Genomic DNA, 16022 nt, shown 5'->3' with positions numbered 1-16022 from the left:
CAGATCATGGTGACGTCTGAAGAAGAAGCATCCATTACGTCTTGAGCAGATTTGACTTTACGCGGTGGTTCGATATCAGCAACAGCATCCTTGGGTCGCTCGCTTTCGAAGGTGAGAGCCATCTTCTGATTCGCATGCGTCTAACCTAATAGCGCGTCTCGTCCACGGTACGTCCTCGGTACTGGTCAGGCTCACTCCCACGGACATAAATATCTTGAAACAAAACATCCAGGCTCGGCTCAGGTTCCGGCATCTTCTCGGCTTCTGCCACCTCATGATTTACCTTTTCTCTCACATTCTTATCAATTGCTTTTGCTTCGTCCTCCGTGATGACGCCCCAATCTATCAGCTGCCCGCGAAAGTTCGAAACTGGGTCACTGGCACGCTCCGCCTTTAACTCTTCGCGAGTCCGGTATGCGACTCCAGGATCACTCATTGAGTGCCCGGCGTATCTATATGTCACATATTCATAGACCAAGGGCCCGTTTCCAGCTCTAACAAACTCTCTGCCGTGTTTTACTGCTGCCATTACTGCCAGGACGTCCATGCCGTTCACTCTTAAACCAGGGATATATAAACCACGTTTGTAATAATCAGTCATTGCAGACGCTCTTTCAGTAGAGGTCCCCATGCCGTACTTATTATCTAGATACCTGTTAGCAAAAGACGGGTCGAGCACGGCGGCTTAGGCACCAGAGGTCTAGAAGAACTGACTCTCGCAGCCGAACAAAATAGGCAGGTTCCACAATTTCGCCATGTTGAAAGCCTCATGGACTTGACCTTGGTTTGCTGCTCCGTCACCATACACATCAATCGTGACATTATCCCTGTCATTGTACTGCTGAGCAAAGGCTATTCCAGCCCCGACTGGTACATGAGCTCCCACGATGCCATTACCCCAAAGAAGCCCTCACAGAACATGTGCATAGAGCCTCCTTTGCCGTGGGATATGCCATCCTGTCGTCCAAGTAGTTCGCCAACAATAGACTTGATACTCCCTCCTCGCATAAATGTGAATCCGTGAGAGCGGTATGCAGTGATTAATTTGTCTTGTTTGCTGATGCCATATTCAATGCCGACAGCGACTGCCTCTTGGCCAGTTGATAAATGACAAAATCCACGAATCTTCTTTTGTTTGTAAAGAGCGTCGGCAGCTAATTCCAATCGTCTGTGAATAGGTCAGCTACAGAACATCACTAGTCCTAAAGACATATTTCACCTTATCGTAAGCATGTCTTGGTACATGTTCTTGAGCTGCCTTTTTGTGGTTCCTACTGTGTATGGGGGATGGTCGAAATGATACGTCTCGAAGCTGTCTTCTGGTATAGGAACGTCAAAGGGCTTGCCATCTTCCTTTAATAAGCTTTAGCGCTCGCCTCGTTCAAACGATTGAATCGGAATTGACTTCAGTACAAGGTGCCGCTTACAGTAGGTACGTTCCGCACATTGGCAACCTGTGCCAGAAAGCGACGTTTGGCGCAGAAGAGCGTCGAGCTAACCCAAGGTAATGACTTTTTGAGCCCCGAGTTCCTTGTAAGCATGGCGGCGAATTAATATTGAATCTAGAGAAACTGAGTTGCTAAGTGGTGGCTAAACGGGCACGACTGGTGAAGAGTAGACACTCTTACTGCCATGAGGTCGGAATGAAAGATATCAAAGCAACATGAGATAGCAAGAGGTTGGATTTCTCGACGAATGAAGTGATGTGGCACGACAGCCTGAGTGACGCAATCTTGAACTCAGAGCTCGCTTTTCTCCGAGGACACTACATATTAGGCTGTGACCTCTGGAAGCTGGTCTACAAGCCAATAGGACTCCGCACGGCTGCCCTTCGGCTGGGATCCATGGTGCCGAGATCATCCATGATGAACAGGTACTGGCATATCGCGAAGCGTCTTTCCCGCAAGTTGCATCGTCTTCTGCTTGTCACTATCTAGCAGTTATGGAATCGCGTTGGAGTTTCGCAACCGGGAGAACTTTCTGACCTGTCAAGTGAAGCGAACCTCAGTGGCTCTATATTAAAAATCTATGATTACAAAACTCAAAGATTAGTAGTTGCGAAATAGATATATATTGCCTGATTTGGAGATTCAAGGATTCGGGATGGATCAATAATATTCCGATATGACGCATCCCGCGTCTGACTCCGCCATGGAACTCGCTCTAGCACTATCAAACCTATATGCTTTCAATTATGGTCACGGAGGGGTGATGCTAGGTAATGGGTCGAACGAAGCTAGTCGCCCAAGAAGCGCTGTAACACAGTATATGTGGACTCTGGCCGCACTATAGATCTTCGCGGCCAGATATAGGTATTGCTTCATGCTGCCGCTCAAAAAATTCCGGCATCATGCGCCGTGCACCTCGTGGCCGCTCGGCCAGGGGCAGAGTCTCTGGCGGTCAACCCAAGGCACACGAGGAAGAAGACGAAATACCTGAAGTCTACCAGAAGATGCTCGCTGAAGCGGAATTGCGGAACCCAGATGTTTCGGAAGCGGATCGCCCTATCAAGAGACGGAAGGTTGGAGCTCAGAGAGCTACAACTTCTAATGATGTTTCTGTACCCCAAGTACCACTGTCAATGGAAGATCAAGGCCAAGCCAGCCGGCAGGTACAGACCGTCTATGACGAGCCCACGTCAGAAGAATCCGATATGGAATGGGAAGAAGTTGACCTTCAACAAGCCCCAGCTCAGTCGACTCAAATAGCTCCGGTGACAGGGGTAGATAATGAACCACTCCAGATCACTCTCGACAGTCATGAAGGAAAGAGACGGAAAGTAGTATCACGGGCAAAGCCACTCACTGCTGTCGAGAAAAAGCTCCGATTAGATATACACAAAGTCCATGTGCTCTGTCTCCTACGCCATGTGCAGATACGGAATCTATGGTGTAATGACGATGAACTACAGGTACGCAACCAAATGCCTAGCATGGTAGCACCCTCTCCTCGGTCCGCTCGATTTTAACATTCAATTTAGAGCTTTCTCAAGAAGATGTTACCCAAGCAAGTGATAGCCATGCTAAATCCACCAGAGGATAAACCACAGTACAGCCGGTCTACGACCTTTGTCGAGGGTCTGAATCAAGCCAGTGATGCTTTTAGCAGGAGGTTCAGAGTGACTAGGCCGGGCTTGAAGCGAGCTCATTGGGTAGATGATCCCGAAAAGTTGAAGCAAAAAGTGGTATGTGTTCAAAGATCCACGCTGTAGGCACCCTCCTCACATCCCTGTAGGAGTCTATTATGTTCGACGCGGAAGTCTTTCTGTCAAAGGAAGACTTTTGCAAGCAGGCTAGGACGATGCAGGGCTCTCGTGACTTTGGTGCTCAGTTGTTCTGTGCTCTTCTACGCTCTGCAGCCGTTGAAGCGAGGCTGGTCTGCTCACTCCAGCCTTTGCCCTTTTCTGGGACGACGAAGAGCATGACGCCGAACAAGCGAGATTCACAGTACATTGTTATATCATCCGATGACCATGAAACGTCACCAGATGATCAACAGATGTCTGGCCTCTCGCCGACTCCGGCGTCAAGATCTCGAAGACTTGGACGACCACAATTCACTCCAGCGCGTTCACAGAAGACCTCTATTCCAGGTAACGTGTCTACGACTATTCCGCTTGTCTGCTTACTGACTTCTCAAAGATCGGGGATTCACCGCTCGAGCCTCGCCTTACCCGGTATTTTGGGTTGAAGCATTCAACGAAGCTGTCCAGAAATGGGTCCCGTCGACCCATTGGTTACCAAATCGATTGCAAAACCATCCAAGTTTGAACCGCCCTTCAGTGACCCATCAAACTGCATGAGTTACGTAGTCGGGTTTGAAGAGGATGCGTCCGCAAGAGACGTTACCAAGCGCTATGCAAAAGCATTCAATGCAAAAACACGCAAAATGCGTGTTGAGTCTACTAAAGATGGAGAGAGATGGTGGGCAAGAACGATACGTTTTTACGAAAAGCCATTCTTGGAGGACAGAGACGAGGTGGAAATTAGCGAGCTGACAGCGAAAACTGCTGCCGAGCCTATGCCGCGAAATGTGCAAGACTTTAAGGACCACCCGATATACGCGATTGAGCGGCAGCTTCGACGGAATGAAGTCGTTTTCCCCAAACGCGTCATTGGTCAAGTTAGTCTTGGGAAGTCAGGATCAAAAGATCAGGTGTTGGTGCCGGTGTACCGCCGTAGCGATGTTCATGTCGTCCGCAGTGCGGACAAATGGTATCGCTTGGGACGAGACATCAAAATCGGCGAACAACCTTTGAAACGTATCCGAGTCAACAGAAGCAAGGATGTTGGTTTCAGCGAAGACGAGCACGACAATAAAAGTGGCACGGAGGTTCCTCTGTATGCATATTTTCAAACGGAGGTTTATACGCCGCCACCTGTTGTGCAGGGCAAGGTACCTAAAAACACTTATGGGAACCTGGATGTATATGTGCCGAGTATGGTTCCTCCTGGAGGGGTACACATAAAGCATCCTCAAGCTGCCCACGCAGCCAGGGTCCTTGGTATTGATTATGCAGACGCAGTTACGGGCTTTGATTTCAAAGGCCGACATGGAACTGCTGTTTTTCAAGGGGTTGTTGTTGCCAGCGAGTGTCAGGAAGCGCTTGAAGAGGTCTTAGATCATCTTGAAGACGAAAGAAGGCAAGCTGAGTCCGAGGAAAAGTCGAGAGAGACATTACGGTTGTGGAAGCATTTTCTCCTGAAGCTGCGAATTGCAGAAAGGGTCAAAAGCTATGCCATTGAAGGAGAAGAGAGCGCTGTCGAAAGCTCTGAAAACCACGATGATCCAGAGGAATCCGGTGGCGGATTTATTCCTGAACCAGAGCAGGGAATGGCCGACGGAGTATTTTCGACTTATCAACGATCAACCGGACAAGAGCCTCGAGGTCATACATATAATGAAGCTTCGACGAATATTGAAGCCCTAGGGAATGAAGCGCTCGGTGGTGGTCTCAAATCTGACGAGAGTGCCAGCCACATAGAAGCAATCTCTGCAAATCCTTCCGAAATGGACATTCCCAAGGCATCAAGACGTCCTCGTTATAGCCTTATCGTCGTTCCTAATAAGAAATCAAACAGGAATGAGAACGACACTTCCCAACGGCAACCCCAACGCCCGCCCAAACAAGCTCCTGAGATCGTGGAGCTTGCGCCAGCGGCACAAGCTGAGAGTGTGAAGAGCTCTGGGGAGACTCGTCCTGCAGGCTCTTCGGAAGCTCCCATCATGGTCGACTCTTCAACAACAGGCGGCTCTAAATCAACTAGTGTTGAGGTACTGTCGCGGGCAGCATCGCAAACCCAGTCACGAACTCCCACGCCAGAGGAAATGGACGAAACATCCGGAGTTGATGACAATGGATCATTGTTGTCGCATGATCCCGAAGATGAGGATGCGATTCCGGAGTGGCTAGTATGAGCTCCTCTGATTTCGGATCATTAATTATGATTATGTGTACATCCATGTATAGGCAGTTTGTCAATAGATACCCTGTTATTACTGTAAAGCAGACAGATTGTATGAGTTAACATTATTGTTACCTACGCGAATGCTGCCTAGAACTGGATATATGTGTGCACAGACCACTATCGATGTCATAGAGATCAGACGCGTTAACGACGCGAACCGCCCGATAAGAAAGCTTCATGCATTATGACCCATCCGCAGCCGCAACTCTACTCCGGACTTATGGTTTTATTTCGTTGAATTAGTTCCTTAAACACTGACATAGCTTCTTCGATTTGCGATGAGACAAGGTGACAGGCCAAGTACAAACGCAAAATCTGCCCAGGAACAATTTCGAACGCCGAACAAGCCTCCTGTATCAAGTTCTTCCACCACCTCTAGTGCGCGAAGAGGGACAGCAACATCAAAAAAGCAAAGTGGGACTCCAACATCCTCAGCCTCAGCGTCTAAGCCTTGGAAAGGCAACTTGCTTTCCAGGGATCAACCTACACTTACACAGATTGACTTTGTGACGCCGAGGACACAAAACGCCGAATCCGATGATGATGACAATCTCGATTACATCGATAAAGCCGCTCAAGATAATAACACGGATAGTCGCCAGGTGATCGAGATAGATGACAATTCCGATGACGATGCTAGTTATCAACCAACCTCATATATACGGGCACGGCGTACCGGAGACGCCAAACGAAGACCAGATGCTGCGCGCAATGCATCGGTGCTGAGAAGGAGTACAGGTCAAGCTGGCTCAGCTGAAAAGCGACCCGGAAGGAAGAGTATCGAAAGTGTCAAGGGCAACAAGAAGAAGACGGAGAAGCAGCAAAAGGACAAGACACTCACTCAGATGGATTACGTGCGGCGTTACCTGAAGATCGAGCCTGATGATGAAGTCAAGCTGGAGTACACCTATATCACTCCGAAGAAGAATGATAGCCAGAGAGTCGAAGGAAAACTGCCTTGTGGGCTTGAGTCTGCGCCCACTGTGGTGGCCACCGCCCAAGAGTCCTTAAGCTCAAGCAAGAAGAGGAAGCTGGAGGCTGAGGAGGACATGAAAGAAGTCTTGTCCAGGACTTCGACAACGGAAAAGAAAGTCTTGAAAGAAAGCCCGAAGACGCCACGAAAACTATGGAAATCTGAAATACCTTCCTCTCAGTCACCCGAAAGTCCTGGAATTGCGATAATTTCATCATCACAGTTTCGAAACGCTACTCGATCACCTCCCAACCTTGACTTTTCAACTAAGCCCACCTCTACCATCAACGAATCACCTAGTTTGAACCAGACAAATGCAATCGCCACACAGCTATCAATATCTGAAGATCAATTGCCGCCGATCATGATGCCCGATTTTGAATCGCCGTCCGAGCTGGGAGTTGATAAGGAAACGAATCTTGATGTCGAAGAGACACAGTCAAATTCAGCAAAGGGACCATCCGCATCCGCATCCGAGTTGGAGGAGAAACCGGAACCTGACAAACCTCCACCGAGTACGGAGAGAACAGTAGTTTATGAAACGGACGCCGAAACGGACTACAGTGATGATGGGCCAATAGTGTCTGGGTCGAATGACGAGCCGAATGCGATGCTATTTGAGAATGAAGACGACGAAGACGAAGACGAAGACAAATCACCACTCAGTGACTCCCAAGACCTCCCTCCACCTATATCATATCCTGGCTTGGAGGATGATCCTGGGCCTTTACAATCTGAAACCAATCTGTCGTCCGAGGCATCAATATTATATCAAAGGCGACAGCCTGCCACTCAATTCCCACTAGAACCCATACCTACGCTGAGCACTCAGAAGCTGGCGGAGCTTTTCCCACAGGAATCCAGCATTCAGCAAACCATGACCGAGCCATTGTGTACCAAGTCATCCGCTCGCAAGGTTCAGGCATTATCTGATCCCTCCTTGCAGACGCAGACTCAAAGCCAAACTCAAGACCCCGGCAGGTATTCGACGGAGATGATCCCGGAATCCTCGCCCGTCACGCGGCACGGAGACTACGCGAGTGCAGGTGATGCTATACTCCCTCAAAACCGTGCTCAGAGTGTGGTGCAGGTGGAGTCTTCGCAAATAGTGGATCGCCTCAAAAGGCAGGCTGATCCAGACGAAGATTCTCGTCCTAGGGGAATGCTGTCCCGCAGCCAGCTTCTCACCTCCAGTGTCATGGAGAGTGTTCCTGTGCCGGGCTTCTGGATGGGCAGTCAGGACAGCGTTGGAGAACCCTACAGCTTGACAGATACATAGTATATAACTTAACGATGAATTATGAAATGCACACATACATTTATGATATCTATATTTTGTTCAATTCTTGATTCTCTTCGTACGTAATACATATCCTCAAGTGTCTCATGGTGGAACCCTCAGTGGGGTGATGATTGTTCGGTCCGTCGTACGCCCCGAAGGCCCGAACGGAAGCGCCATGCAGATCCACCAGCAACCAGCTACCGTAACTCCTCCGCAACCGTCATCGAGGACGGCCTCTTCCATTTCATTTCAGCAGCACGGATCGCCTATTTGATTGGCGATATCAACTCGCCAAGAAAACCATGGATATCGCATACGATCATATTCAAGAGGAGATCTTCTCCTCCAATGAGTCGTCGAAAAAAGAAGGCTCACAGGACGACTCCCAAACCAACCGCTCCAACGTCGACCTCAACACCGAACTGCAAGAGACATTCCGCGCCTTTTCCGCGAGCCCCTGGGGTATAAAGATTGGTGGGCTATGGGATAATGTCCGCAAACAAGGCGAGAGTTACTATGAAGGAGCCAGGCAAGAGTACGCCGCGGCCAGCGAGGAGGCCGCCAAGGGCCTTTCGGACTTGAAAGAGACTATCGTTGGACGCACGCGAGGCCTGTCGCTAAGTACAGCTTTTACTTCTGCATCGTCGGAGAGAAGTAAGGATGAGACGCCGACTCCTACTGCGCCCCGAGCAGGAGAAAGTCAGGAAGAGGGCGCCAGCGACGCGGGCGCAAGCGAGGGTTTCCTGTCCCGGTTCAAAGCAGAGGCTGCAAGACGACTGAAGGAGATTGAAAAGGCCGAGGAAGCTGCGGATGAAGCGATCCTGCGCTTTGGTATGACCATTGGCCAAAAGCTGCGGGAGGCGGTCAGTATTGTGCCGCCGGACGCGGAGTCGTCAAACAAGATCCTTTTCGAGAGCAAAGATGCTGAGGGGAAGAGAGTCATCCATGCGACCCGATTTGAGGCGCAGCTGCATGTGATCCATTCCAACCTTGAGAGCTTCACCAAGGACCCTGTCAGTGACAAGTGGGCCACGTTCAAGGAGGAGTTCAACGTAGACAACAAGACCGACGCCATTGCCGTGGATTTGGAGAAGTATCCCGAGCTGCGATCAGCCATGGAGAAGCTTGTTCCTGAGCAGGTCGACTATGCAACCTTCTGGTCTCGGTACTATTTCCTCCGCCTGGTGATTGAGACCGAAGAGCAGAAGCGCAAGGAACTTCTTAAAGGTTTGTCACTATTCAGCCCACCTTGCTTTTTTACCGGAAATTTCTGACAAAAAATTATGACAGGCGCCAATGTGGACGAAGAGGAAGAGGTCGCTTGGGACGACGACTCCGACGACGACACCGATTCACCTTCTACTCCTCAGGTCAAGACCAATAATACAACCCAAATTCCCACTGTCGACAAGAGTAAGCTGCTCAAGCCTGACGAACCCCGGCGCTCGAACGACCAGCAGTCTCAGCCAGACAGTGAATCCAGCTATGATCTTGTCAGCGGCAACACGAGTCGTGCGCCTGGCAGCCCCAAGGAGAAGAGCCCAACGACGGCAGCCAAGGACGACGACAGCGACGAAGACTGGGAATGAGCGCTGATACACATCGCCTTGGTCATGTTCTCCATTGATTTCTTAGCCCTTAGTCTCAATTGCGTCTGCTTTCCAGCTCTTTTGGGCCCACTGTCAAGGTGCTTTGAGGAGTTCTGGCGTTTGTCTTTGATACTCCCTGGTGTTATATGATGTTTTTTACTTTCAATTAGCTCTTAGCGGTTATCTGTCCGATATCAGTGACTCTGATTGTTTCCCCTGTTAGCTGTGCGTCTCGATGCTTCACCATTGGTACGGGAAGGATTGTACATAGCTCTGAATATATTCTACAAGACTAATTCACTGCCCTTCTAAGCACACGTTTTAAAAATTCTATACTCGCTACATTTACATGACCATCCTCATATTCATCAGTATCAACCGTGATTTTCCTCAAGCCCCGCGCCCAGTATCTTCTACTGGAGTCGATCGTCTAGAAAGAGGGGAACCTCTACTTGACGCCTCATCAGCGAGGGCCGAGGAGCTCCGCATTGTACTCTGTCGCCTTGCACCAGGCTTAGTTGAACCTGCTCGCCGGGACTGCAGCGGTGTTTCTGGTGTATTTTCGCGGGAGCGCAAATGGTATCCGGGGTACCGGTCAGTGGGTGTGTATGGATACTCGCTTCCCTCGCGAGAATAGCTGACTGGAGGCCCGTCGGAAGCCCAGCCATACTGATAATCTTCGCCTCTTCGTTTTACAGGGCTTTCGTCGTAAGGATCCCAGCCAACCCTGCGTCTCGCGTCTGCGCGGAGACGTTGGCGATGTTGCTCGTCACCGCCAGCGCCAGTAGTGGATGATTCCTCGAGGAAAAAGTTGAGAAGTTCGTCGCTGATAGAGAGGTGGGACTGTTGCTGGAACTGTTGTAATGACATTAAGCGGAGAAGTGTCTCGAGGAGGGAGAGGGAGGTTCGAATATTGTTGTAGAGGGGGTTCGAGACGGTCGTTGTGGCGGCAGGTTGTGAAGAAGTTGGGGTTGTTTGCCTGGATCTGTCGTCCTTAGCATCAAGAGACAGCTTTGCCATCATCTGCGGATCTATGGACTCCTCCCTATCTGGCGCCTCCGCTTCGGATTCAGTGTCCGAAGACTCATCTTCGTTATAGACTTCGAATGCTATCCATTCAGGATCCAGATCTTTCGGCAAGCGCCAGTGTTCTGGGATAGAGTTCTCGTTGTAGCTTTGATTCAACGGATCTCTAGCATTCGATCCATTCAACTGGGCATCCAGCTGGGCCTGGATTTCGTCAGTTTCCTCCTCATCTTGTTCATCTTGAGCATAAATCCCATCTTCTTCGTCACGCTCAAGCATCCGCCGTGGAGGAATAGCATTGATATCTCTCTTCAATAGTAGCACCGGGTTGTTGACTTCGCCCTCTGTATTGATATTTAAGACTTTGCTCGTATCCGCGTAGAAGATCTTCGATATCTGGTGGATCGGGAGTATTTCGCGCATCCCAGCTAGGCGGATCCCTTCGTAGGGCTCCGGCTGCGGCTCATCTTCATCATATGAATGCACTCTTCCGTCGTCCAAATCTTCAATGATCAACATTTGGTAGTGGTATTCGTCTATTCGCGCCTCAGCGGGAAGTTTAGCACGCCAAGTCGGAGCTGACGTATTGGAGGTAAGATCCATTGGCACACGCCGAAGCTTCACACGTGCCTTGTGTATAACCTCCTTCCACGTCGTTTCTCGAATGCCCGCTTCATCCTGGGGCCGAACGTGACCCGCGAAGAGCATGTATATCGATAAAGTAAAGGTAGGGCCGATTTGGATAGCTTGCGCAGGAGACATCCAATATTGAGTGTCACCAGCAGTAAGGAAGGTACTGGCTTGCAACAACCTGGATGGCGACACCGTCGCTGGAAGATTGGTTGATAGTCTGGCCCCCGATGTGGTAATGGCCAAGTTCATCAACGGCACTGCATCCTCAATTCGGGTCAGAAGCCTCTTGATGTCTCTGACAATGAGCTTGATCTCTGCATCATTACGTGAGCGGTCTCTAGGGCACTTTGCGCCTTTTCGTAGCAACTCTTCGGAGGCAGCTGCGTTTGCTAATCGCTGGCCGAGGGCTTGCATATCCAATCGAAGTGTTTTCGTGAGCGAAACTGCAGATTCTAAGGACGTGTTGCCTCTTGCAGCGCTAAGAATGACTCCACGGTTAGCTGTCTATACTCACAATTCAATTAATTGGCATACATCAACTCAATCATATCAATGGCCGGCGAAATAACCTGGTCACCAAATAAGTATGCCGTGCAAAGAACCGAGCGCATGAATTAGAGGACCGACTTGAATTTTGCTTTGCAACCTCTGCTGCAGAGCGAGTAGCTCTTCTCTCTCTTCATTGTTCTCGACATTCTGAAGGGAAATTACATGAGTTTTGACCATACTATTGACTGCCACAGGGCATGTTACTGCTCACCTTGAGCAGAAGAGTGGATTGTCGTATCGCATAGTTGGCAGTTATGGCTATCCCTGAGCTAAAATAGTTACAGTCAGGACATGCTCTATCAGTCCGCTTCAGGAACGATTCAGTTCATACCGAATGGCATAGTTCATTGCCTGCTGGGTGAGCTACTCATGATGTCAACATCGAACTTTGTCACACGAAGGACAAGTTGCGCATACCCTGGTCAGAAAGACGTCCATATTGCTTGACAGCCAAGGAGGCGGCTCGTGCTGGATTTGCCTCCCTCTCAACTTCTTATTCGCTATGAAGCACAACTAAAAGCAAGCCGATCTAGATGTCAGCCGGGATGTGTGGCCCCTGAAGGCAACGGCTTATCGATAACAAGCCACCCAGCGTGGCTCCACCGCATGAATGTTTCATGAAAGTCAGATATCTGTCAATTTCTAGTCTTCAGCAAAGTAATTTCGCCTAAGAATCATTTTTCCTCAGCAGATTGCTATGAAAGAGAACACCCCACCATGGCGGAGAGAAGACGCAAACAAACGGAGCAAACACTGCAAACTAATAGACGCAGTAGACGCGACAGGCGCCTAGGTGGGGGAAAATGCTGAGTCATCGGGTGCAAAATCAATACACCCAAAAAGCGCCCCTCACTTCGACGGCGTCGCCTTTGTAACCTCACCTATCCCTCGTTCTCCCCAGCTTACTTGTGGTTGTCCTTCTCACGAGATCCCAAGATGGCCAATCAGACCCCCGATTCCTGGGAAGATGAGCTCTCGAAGCAGACCGAGGGCGTAAACCTGAATGCCCGCGGGCAATACCGCCCTCAGGCACAAGCTCCCTCATTCCAACCCGGGGCTGCCTCTTTCCAGCCTGGTGCGACTTCATTTGTGCCCGGCCAAACATACCAGCAGTACGGCGGCGGATACCCACAGTATGGCCAGTACGGTGGTTACCCCGCCTACGACCAGCAGCAGCAAGGCTTTGGTCAATATGGGGCCTACGCCCAACAACCTGGTGGCTATAACCAGATCTACAACAACCAGTATGGTGGTTACAACCAACAGCAGCAGCCGCAGCCGCAGCAGCAGCAATACACTCAACCGCCTCGTCAAGCGGCACCGGTAGCTACTCAAGCACCTACAGCTCCTGCTCAGCCTGCCCAAACCGCTCCTAAGCCCGCATCGACCGCATCCGCCGCTCCAGTTCTGTCTATTGGTGGTGCTAGCACCTCTTCTGCTGCCCCCAAGACCAAGGTCCTTTCGATTGGAACTCCCTCTCCCGCGTCGAACACCCCATCTGGCACAACGACTCCAGGAGATACTATGGGATCTGCCGCCGCCGACGCTGCCGCCAAGGTGACGGCTTCCAAAGCTATTGAGAAGACAGAAAAGAAGGCAGATCAGAAGGCAGCTGTCAGTGGCAAATCGTCCCCTACCCCTACCGCTTCTGGACGGTCGAGCCCCGGCAGATCCAGCCCATCTCGCGGTGAAGGCGGCAAGACTGGTCGCGACGCCAATGCTGTTGCCTTGGAGCAGCAGGCAGATGTGGACGAAGATACCTTGAAGGAAATTTATGGCGAGAAGAAGGAGCACGTTAACATTGTATTCATTGGCCACGTCGATGCTGGAAAGTCTACCCTCGGCGGATCCATCCTCTACGTTACTGGCAACGTCGATGAGCGGACGCTGGAGAAGTACAAGAGGGACGCAAAGGAGGCTGGTCGAGAGACCTGGTATCTCTCATGGGCTCTCGATTTGACCAACGAAGAACGAGCTAAGGGAAAGACTGTCGAGGTCGGCCGTGCCCACTTCAAGCTCACCGTGCAGTCTCCCGACGGTCCTGTTGAGAGACACTTCTCCATTCTCGATGCTCCCGGTCACAAATCCTACGTCCACCACATGATTGGTGGTGCCTCCCAAGCCGATGTCGGTGTGCTTGTCATCTCTGCTCGTAAGGGTGAATACGAAACTGGTTTCGAGAAGGGTGGTCAGACTCGCGAGCACGCTCTGCTGGCCCGAAACACTGGTGTCAAGAAGCTCATTGTTGCCGTCAACAAGATGGATGACCCGACTGTTGAATGGAGCAAGGCCCGTTTCGATGAGTGTACAGTCAAGGTCTCCAAGTTCTTGGAGGCTCTCGGTTACAAGAAGGACGACCTTACCTTCATGCCCATTTCCGCCCAGCAGACTACGGGTATTAAGGATCGTGTCCCCAAGGAACTTGCACCATGGTACGATGGACCATCTCTCCTGGAGTATCTTGGTGAAATGAAGACTCCCGAACGTAACATTAACGCCCCCTTCATGATGCCCGTGAGCACGAAGTACCGTGATATGGGAACGATGGTTGAGGGTCGTATCGAAGCTGGTGTTATCAAGAAGAACGCTACCTGCATCATGATGCCTAATCGCACCAAGGTCGAAATTGCTGCTCTCTATGGTGAGACTGAGGACGAAATTGCCACTGGAACCTGTGGTGATCAAGTCCGTATGCGTCTCAGAGGCGTGGAAGAAGAAGATCTCCTCCCTGGATTCGTGCTTTGCTCTCCCAAACGACTAGTGCACTGCGTCTCCGCTTTTGAGGCTAAGATCCGTATCCTTGAGCTCAAGAACATCCTTTCCGCCGGTTACAACTGTGTCATGCACGTCCACTCGGCCGTTGAAGAAGTCACGTTCGCGGCACTCCTGCATAAGTGCGAGCCCGGCACAGGACGCAAGAGCAAGCGCCCACCACCATTCGCTAGCAAGGGTCAGACCATTATTGCTCGTCTTGAGGTCATCAGCAGCGCAGGTGCCGTCTGTGTTGAACGTTTCGAGGATTACAACCAAATGGGGCGTTTCACCCTGAGAGATCAGGTAAGCGATGTTTTCTCCGTGCCATATTTTGGGTCGCATCACTAACATTTACGATAGGGCCAAACCATTGCCATTGGTATGATTACCAAACTCATCCTTAACGAAGAGAACTAAGTGCACAAATCTCGAATACCCCGGCTTTCCCAAGCCAGATCGCTTCGAGTGTAGGGTACTGCACAACCTTTCTTGGTCACGAACCAAGAGATCGGAAGGCGGAGGCTCGGTGTTGATATCCCTGTGGTGCCCTACCTCGGTTGATGATGATGAATCTTTCTTCTTGTCATTTTCGTATAGAACTTACTGCTTTCTGAGACTATTGGAGATGATAAAAGTCACTGGAATCTCATATTATCTCCAGCCATCTCTCATCTGCTGGGTAGTTGTCGTAAGTCGTAATGTCAACTCATGCCCGATGTCTATCCTGGGACATTATACTGCAAAACTACAAAAGACCAAGCGTATCAACGCAAAGTGAATCACCTCCTCTTCTTCCCAACAACCTTAGTAAACCCGTCCTCGTCAACTTCAGGCTCAACCCTCTCCCTAGGCGCTCGTACCAGAGCAGGAGCCTCGCCCATATCGACATCCTCGTCCTCCTCATCCTCATCCTCATCCTCCTCCCCATCGGTATCCTCATCATCCTCCGCCTCAATCCGCTTAAACGCCGCCGCCACATTATTCCCCTTCTGCTGAGCCTTCCTCTGCCACGCCTCCCACAGCTCCTGCACAAAGCCAAACTCCCCCCTTGCCGTCTGCTCCCGGATCGCCATGATCTGCGCCGCAACAGGTGCCGCACTGTCATCTTCTACCACAACATCAAACTCATCGTTCATCACCTGGATCAGAACGTCCTCCAGATCCAGAGCATCTGTCTCGGGCCGCTCATTGATCATGTCGGATATCGCGCCGCAGAGCCAGTCGCGCTTGTCGGCTGACGTTGGGCCGCCCCAGTTCGATTGTACGGCCATGGTCAGCGCGGGCCAGTTGTTGATTGTGAGGGTGATGCCCAGATCGAGGTATGAGGCGGCGGTTGTGGGCTGCTCGGCTTGGCTCAGGTTCGATGAGGACGTTGGTTGGGCCATTGTGGGTTGTAGTGAGTGCAAATTGATCTTGTAGCTGCGTTTGTATTGTTCCTTGTTTGTGGGAACTGCGTTCTCGATTGTTGATGGTGGGATTGCGTGCGGCGGGGAAGAGTGATCGTGCTTGTAGTCTGGGGAAGCGATTCGAGAGGGGATTTGGATTTTTTTTTTTGAGTGATTCGGTTTGGGCAGAAAGAGCGACACTACCCTGTGATATTGGGTTCTTTCTTTGAGTGAGAATGATCAAATCACGCGAATCGACTGTTTTGGCTTGGACCTTTGAAACTCAAAATTTTCGAAATAGGCCGTGATGCGATAAGGATCAGGTGACCTTATCGGCACTGTTTATCTTGGGTCGACGACTCG

The 16022-nt window shown here is 50.6% G+C and overlaps 7 protein-coding genes across 7 annotated transcripts; 4 read left to right on the top strand and 3 right to left on the bottom strand.

Annotated features, from left to right (window-relative positions):
• Nucleotides 1-145: 145 nt before the first annotated feature.
• P174DRAFT_456137 (putative pyruvate dehydrogenase E1 component alpha subunit) lies at nucleotides 146-1541 on the bottom strand (the record flags this gene model as incomplete). The annotated part of the gene is made up of 5 exons (XM_024829400.1): nucleotides 146-645; nucleotides 715-879; nucleotides 915-1168; nucleotides 1220-1353; nucleotides 1428-1541. 5 exons carry the CDS (start codon nucleotides 1539-1541, stop codon nucleotides 146-148), a joined length of 1167 nt encoding a protein of 388 aa, XP_024687005.1.
• A 642-nt stretch (nucleotides 1542-2183) lies between these two features.
• On the top strand, nucleotides 2184-5514 carry P174DRAFT_447037 (putative DNA repair protein Rad4). Its single transcript, XM_024828637.1, has 5 exons — nucleotides 2184-2911; nucleotides 2981-3184; nucleotides 3235-3592; nucleotides 3642-3718; nucleotides 3766-5514. The coding sequence occupies exons 1-5, from the start codon at nucleotides 2351-2353 to the stop codon at nucleotides 5416-5418; spliced, it is 2853 nt and encodes a 950-aa protein (XP_024687004.1). The 5' UTR covers nucleotides 2184-2350; the 3' UTR covers nucleotides 5419-5514.
• Nucleotides 5515-5663: 149 nt separating this feature from the next.
• P174DRAFT_436822 (uncharacterized protein) lies at nucleotides 5664-7752 on the top strand. Its single transcript, XM_024826133.1, has one exon. The coding sequence runs from the start codon at nucleotides 5747-5749 to the stop codon at nucleotides 7718-7720; it is 1974 nt and encodes a 657-aa protein (XP_024687003.1). The 5' UTR covers nucleotides 5664-5746; the 3' UTR covers nucleotides 7721-7752.
• Nucleotides 7753-8025: 273 nt separating this feature from the next.
• On the top strand, nucleotides 8026-9520 carry P174DRAFT_381898 (BSD domain-containing protein; the record flags this gene model as incomplete). Its single annotated transcript, XM_024823098.1, has 2 exons — nucleotides 8026-8950; nucleotides 9014-9520. 2 exons carry the CDS (start codon nucleotides 8026-8028, stop codon nucleotides 9310-9312), a joined length of 1224 nt encoding a protein of 407 aa, XP_024687002.1. The 3' UTR covers nucleotides 9313-9520.
• Nucleotides 9521-9620: 100 nt separating this feature from the next.
• Nucleotides 9621-12204, bottom strand: P174DRAFT_399194 (RanGTP-binding protein). Its single transcript, XM_024823861.1, has 6 exons — nucleotides 11938-12204; nucleotides 11852-11883; nucleotides 11732-11789; nucleotides 11599-11667; nucleotides 11506-11540; nucleotides 9621-11449 (listed from the first exon to the last, which is right to left on the bottom strand). The coding sequence occupies exons 1-6, from the start codon at nucleotides 11956-11958 to the stop codon at nucleotides 9703-9705; spliced, it is 1962 nt and encodes a 653-aa protein (XP_024687001.1). The 5' UTR covers nucleotides 11959-12204; the 3' UTR covers nucleotides 9621-9702.
• A 252-nt stretch (nucleotides 12205-12456) lies between these two features.
• P174DRAFT_456132 (translation termination factor GTPase eRF3) lies at nucleotides 12457-14691 on the top strand (the record flags this gene model as incomplete). The annotated part of the gene is made up of 2 exons (XM_024829399.1): nucleotides 12457-14577; nucleotides 14635-14691. The coding sequence occupies 2 exons, from the start codon at nucleotides 12457-12459 to the stop codon at nucleotides 14689-14691; spliced, it is 2178 nt and encodes a 725-aa protein (XP_024687000.1).
• A 164-nt stretch (nucleotides 14692-14855) lies between these two features.
• On the bottom strand, nucleotides 14856-15864 carry P174DRAFT_436817 (pre-rRNA-processing TSR2 family protein). Its single transcript, XM_024826132.1, has one exon. The coding sequence runs from the start codon at nucleotides 15657-15659 to the stop codon at nucleotides 15054-15056; it is 606 nt and encodes a 201-aa protein (XP_024686999.1). The 5' UTR covers nucleotides 15660-15864; the 3' UTR covers nucleotides 14856-15053.
• Nucleotides 15865-16022: the final 158 nt, after the last annotated feature.

This window comes from Aspergillus novofumigatus (assembly GCF_002847465.1).
Source record: "Aspergillus novofumigatus IBT 16806 chromosome Unknown P174scaffold_1, whole genome shotgun sequence".
Lineage (NCBI taxonomy): Eukaryota > Fungi > Ascomycota > Eurotiomycetes > Eurotiales > Aspergillaceae > Aspergillus > Aspergillus novofumigatus.
Note: the sequence above shows the minus strand (reverse complement) of the source record. Positions and strands in the feature narration are given on the sequence as shown.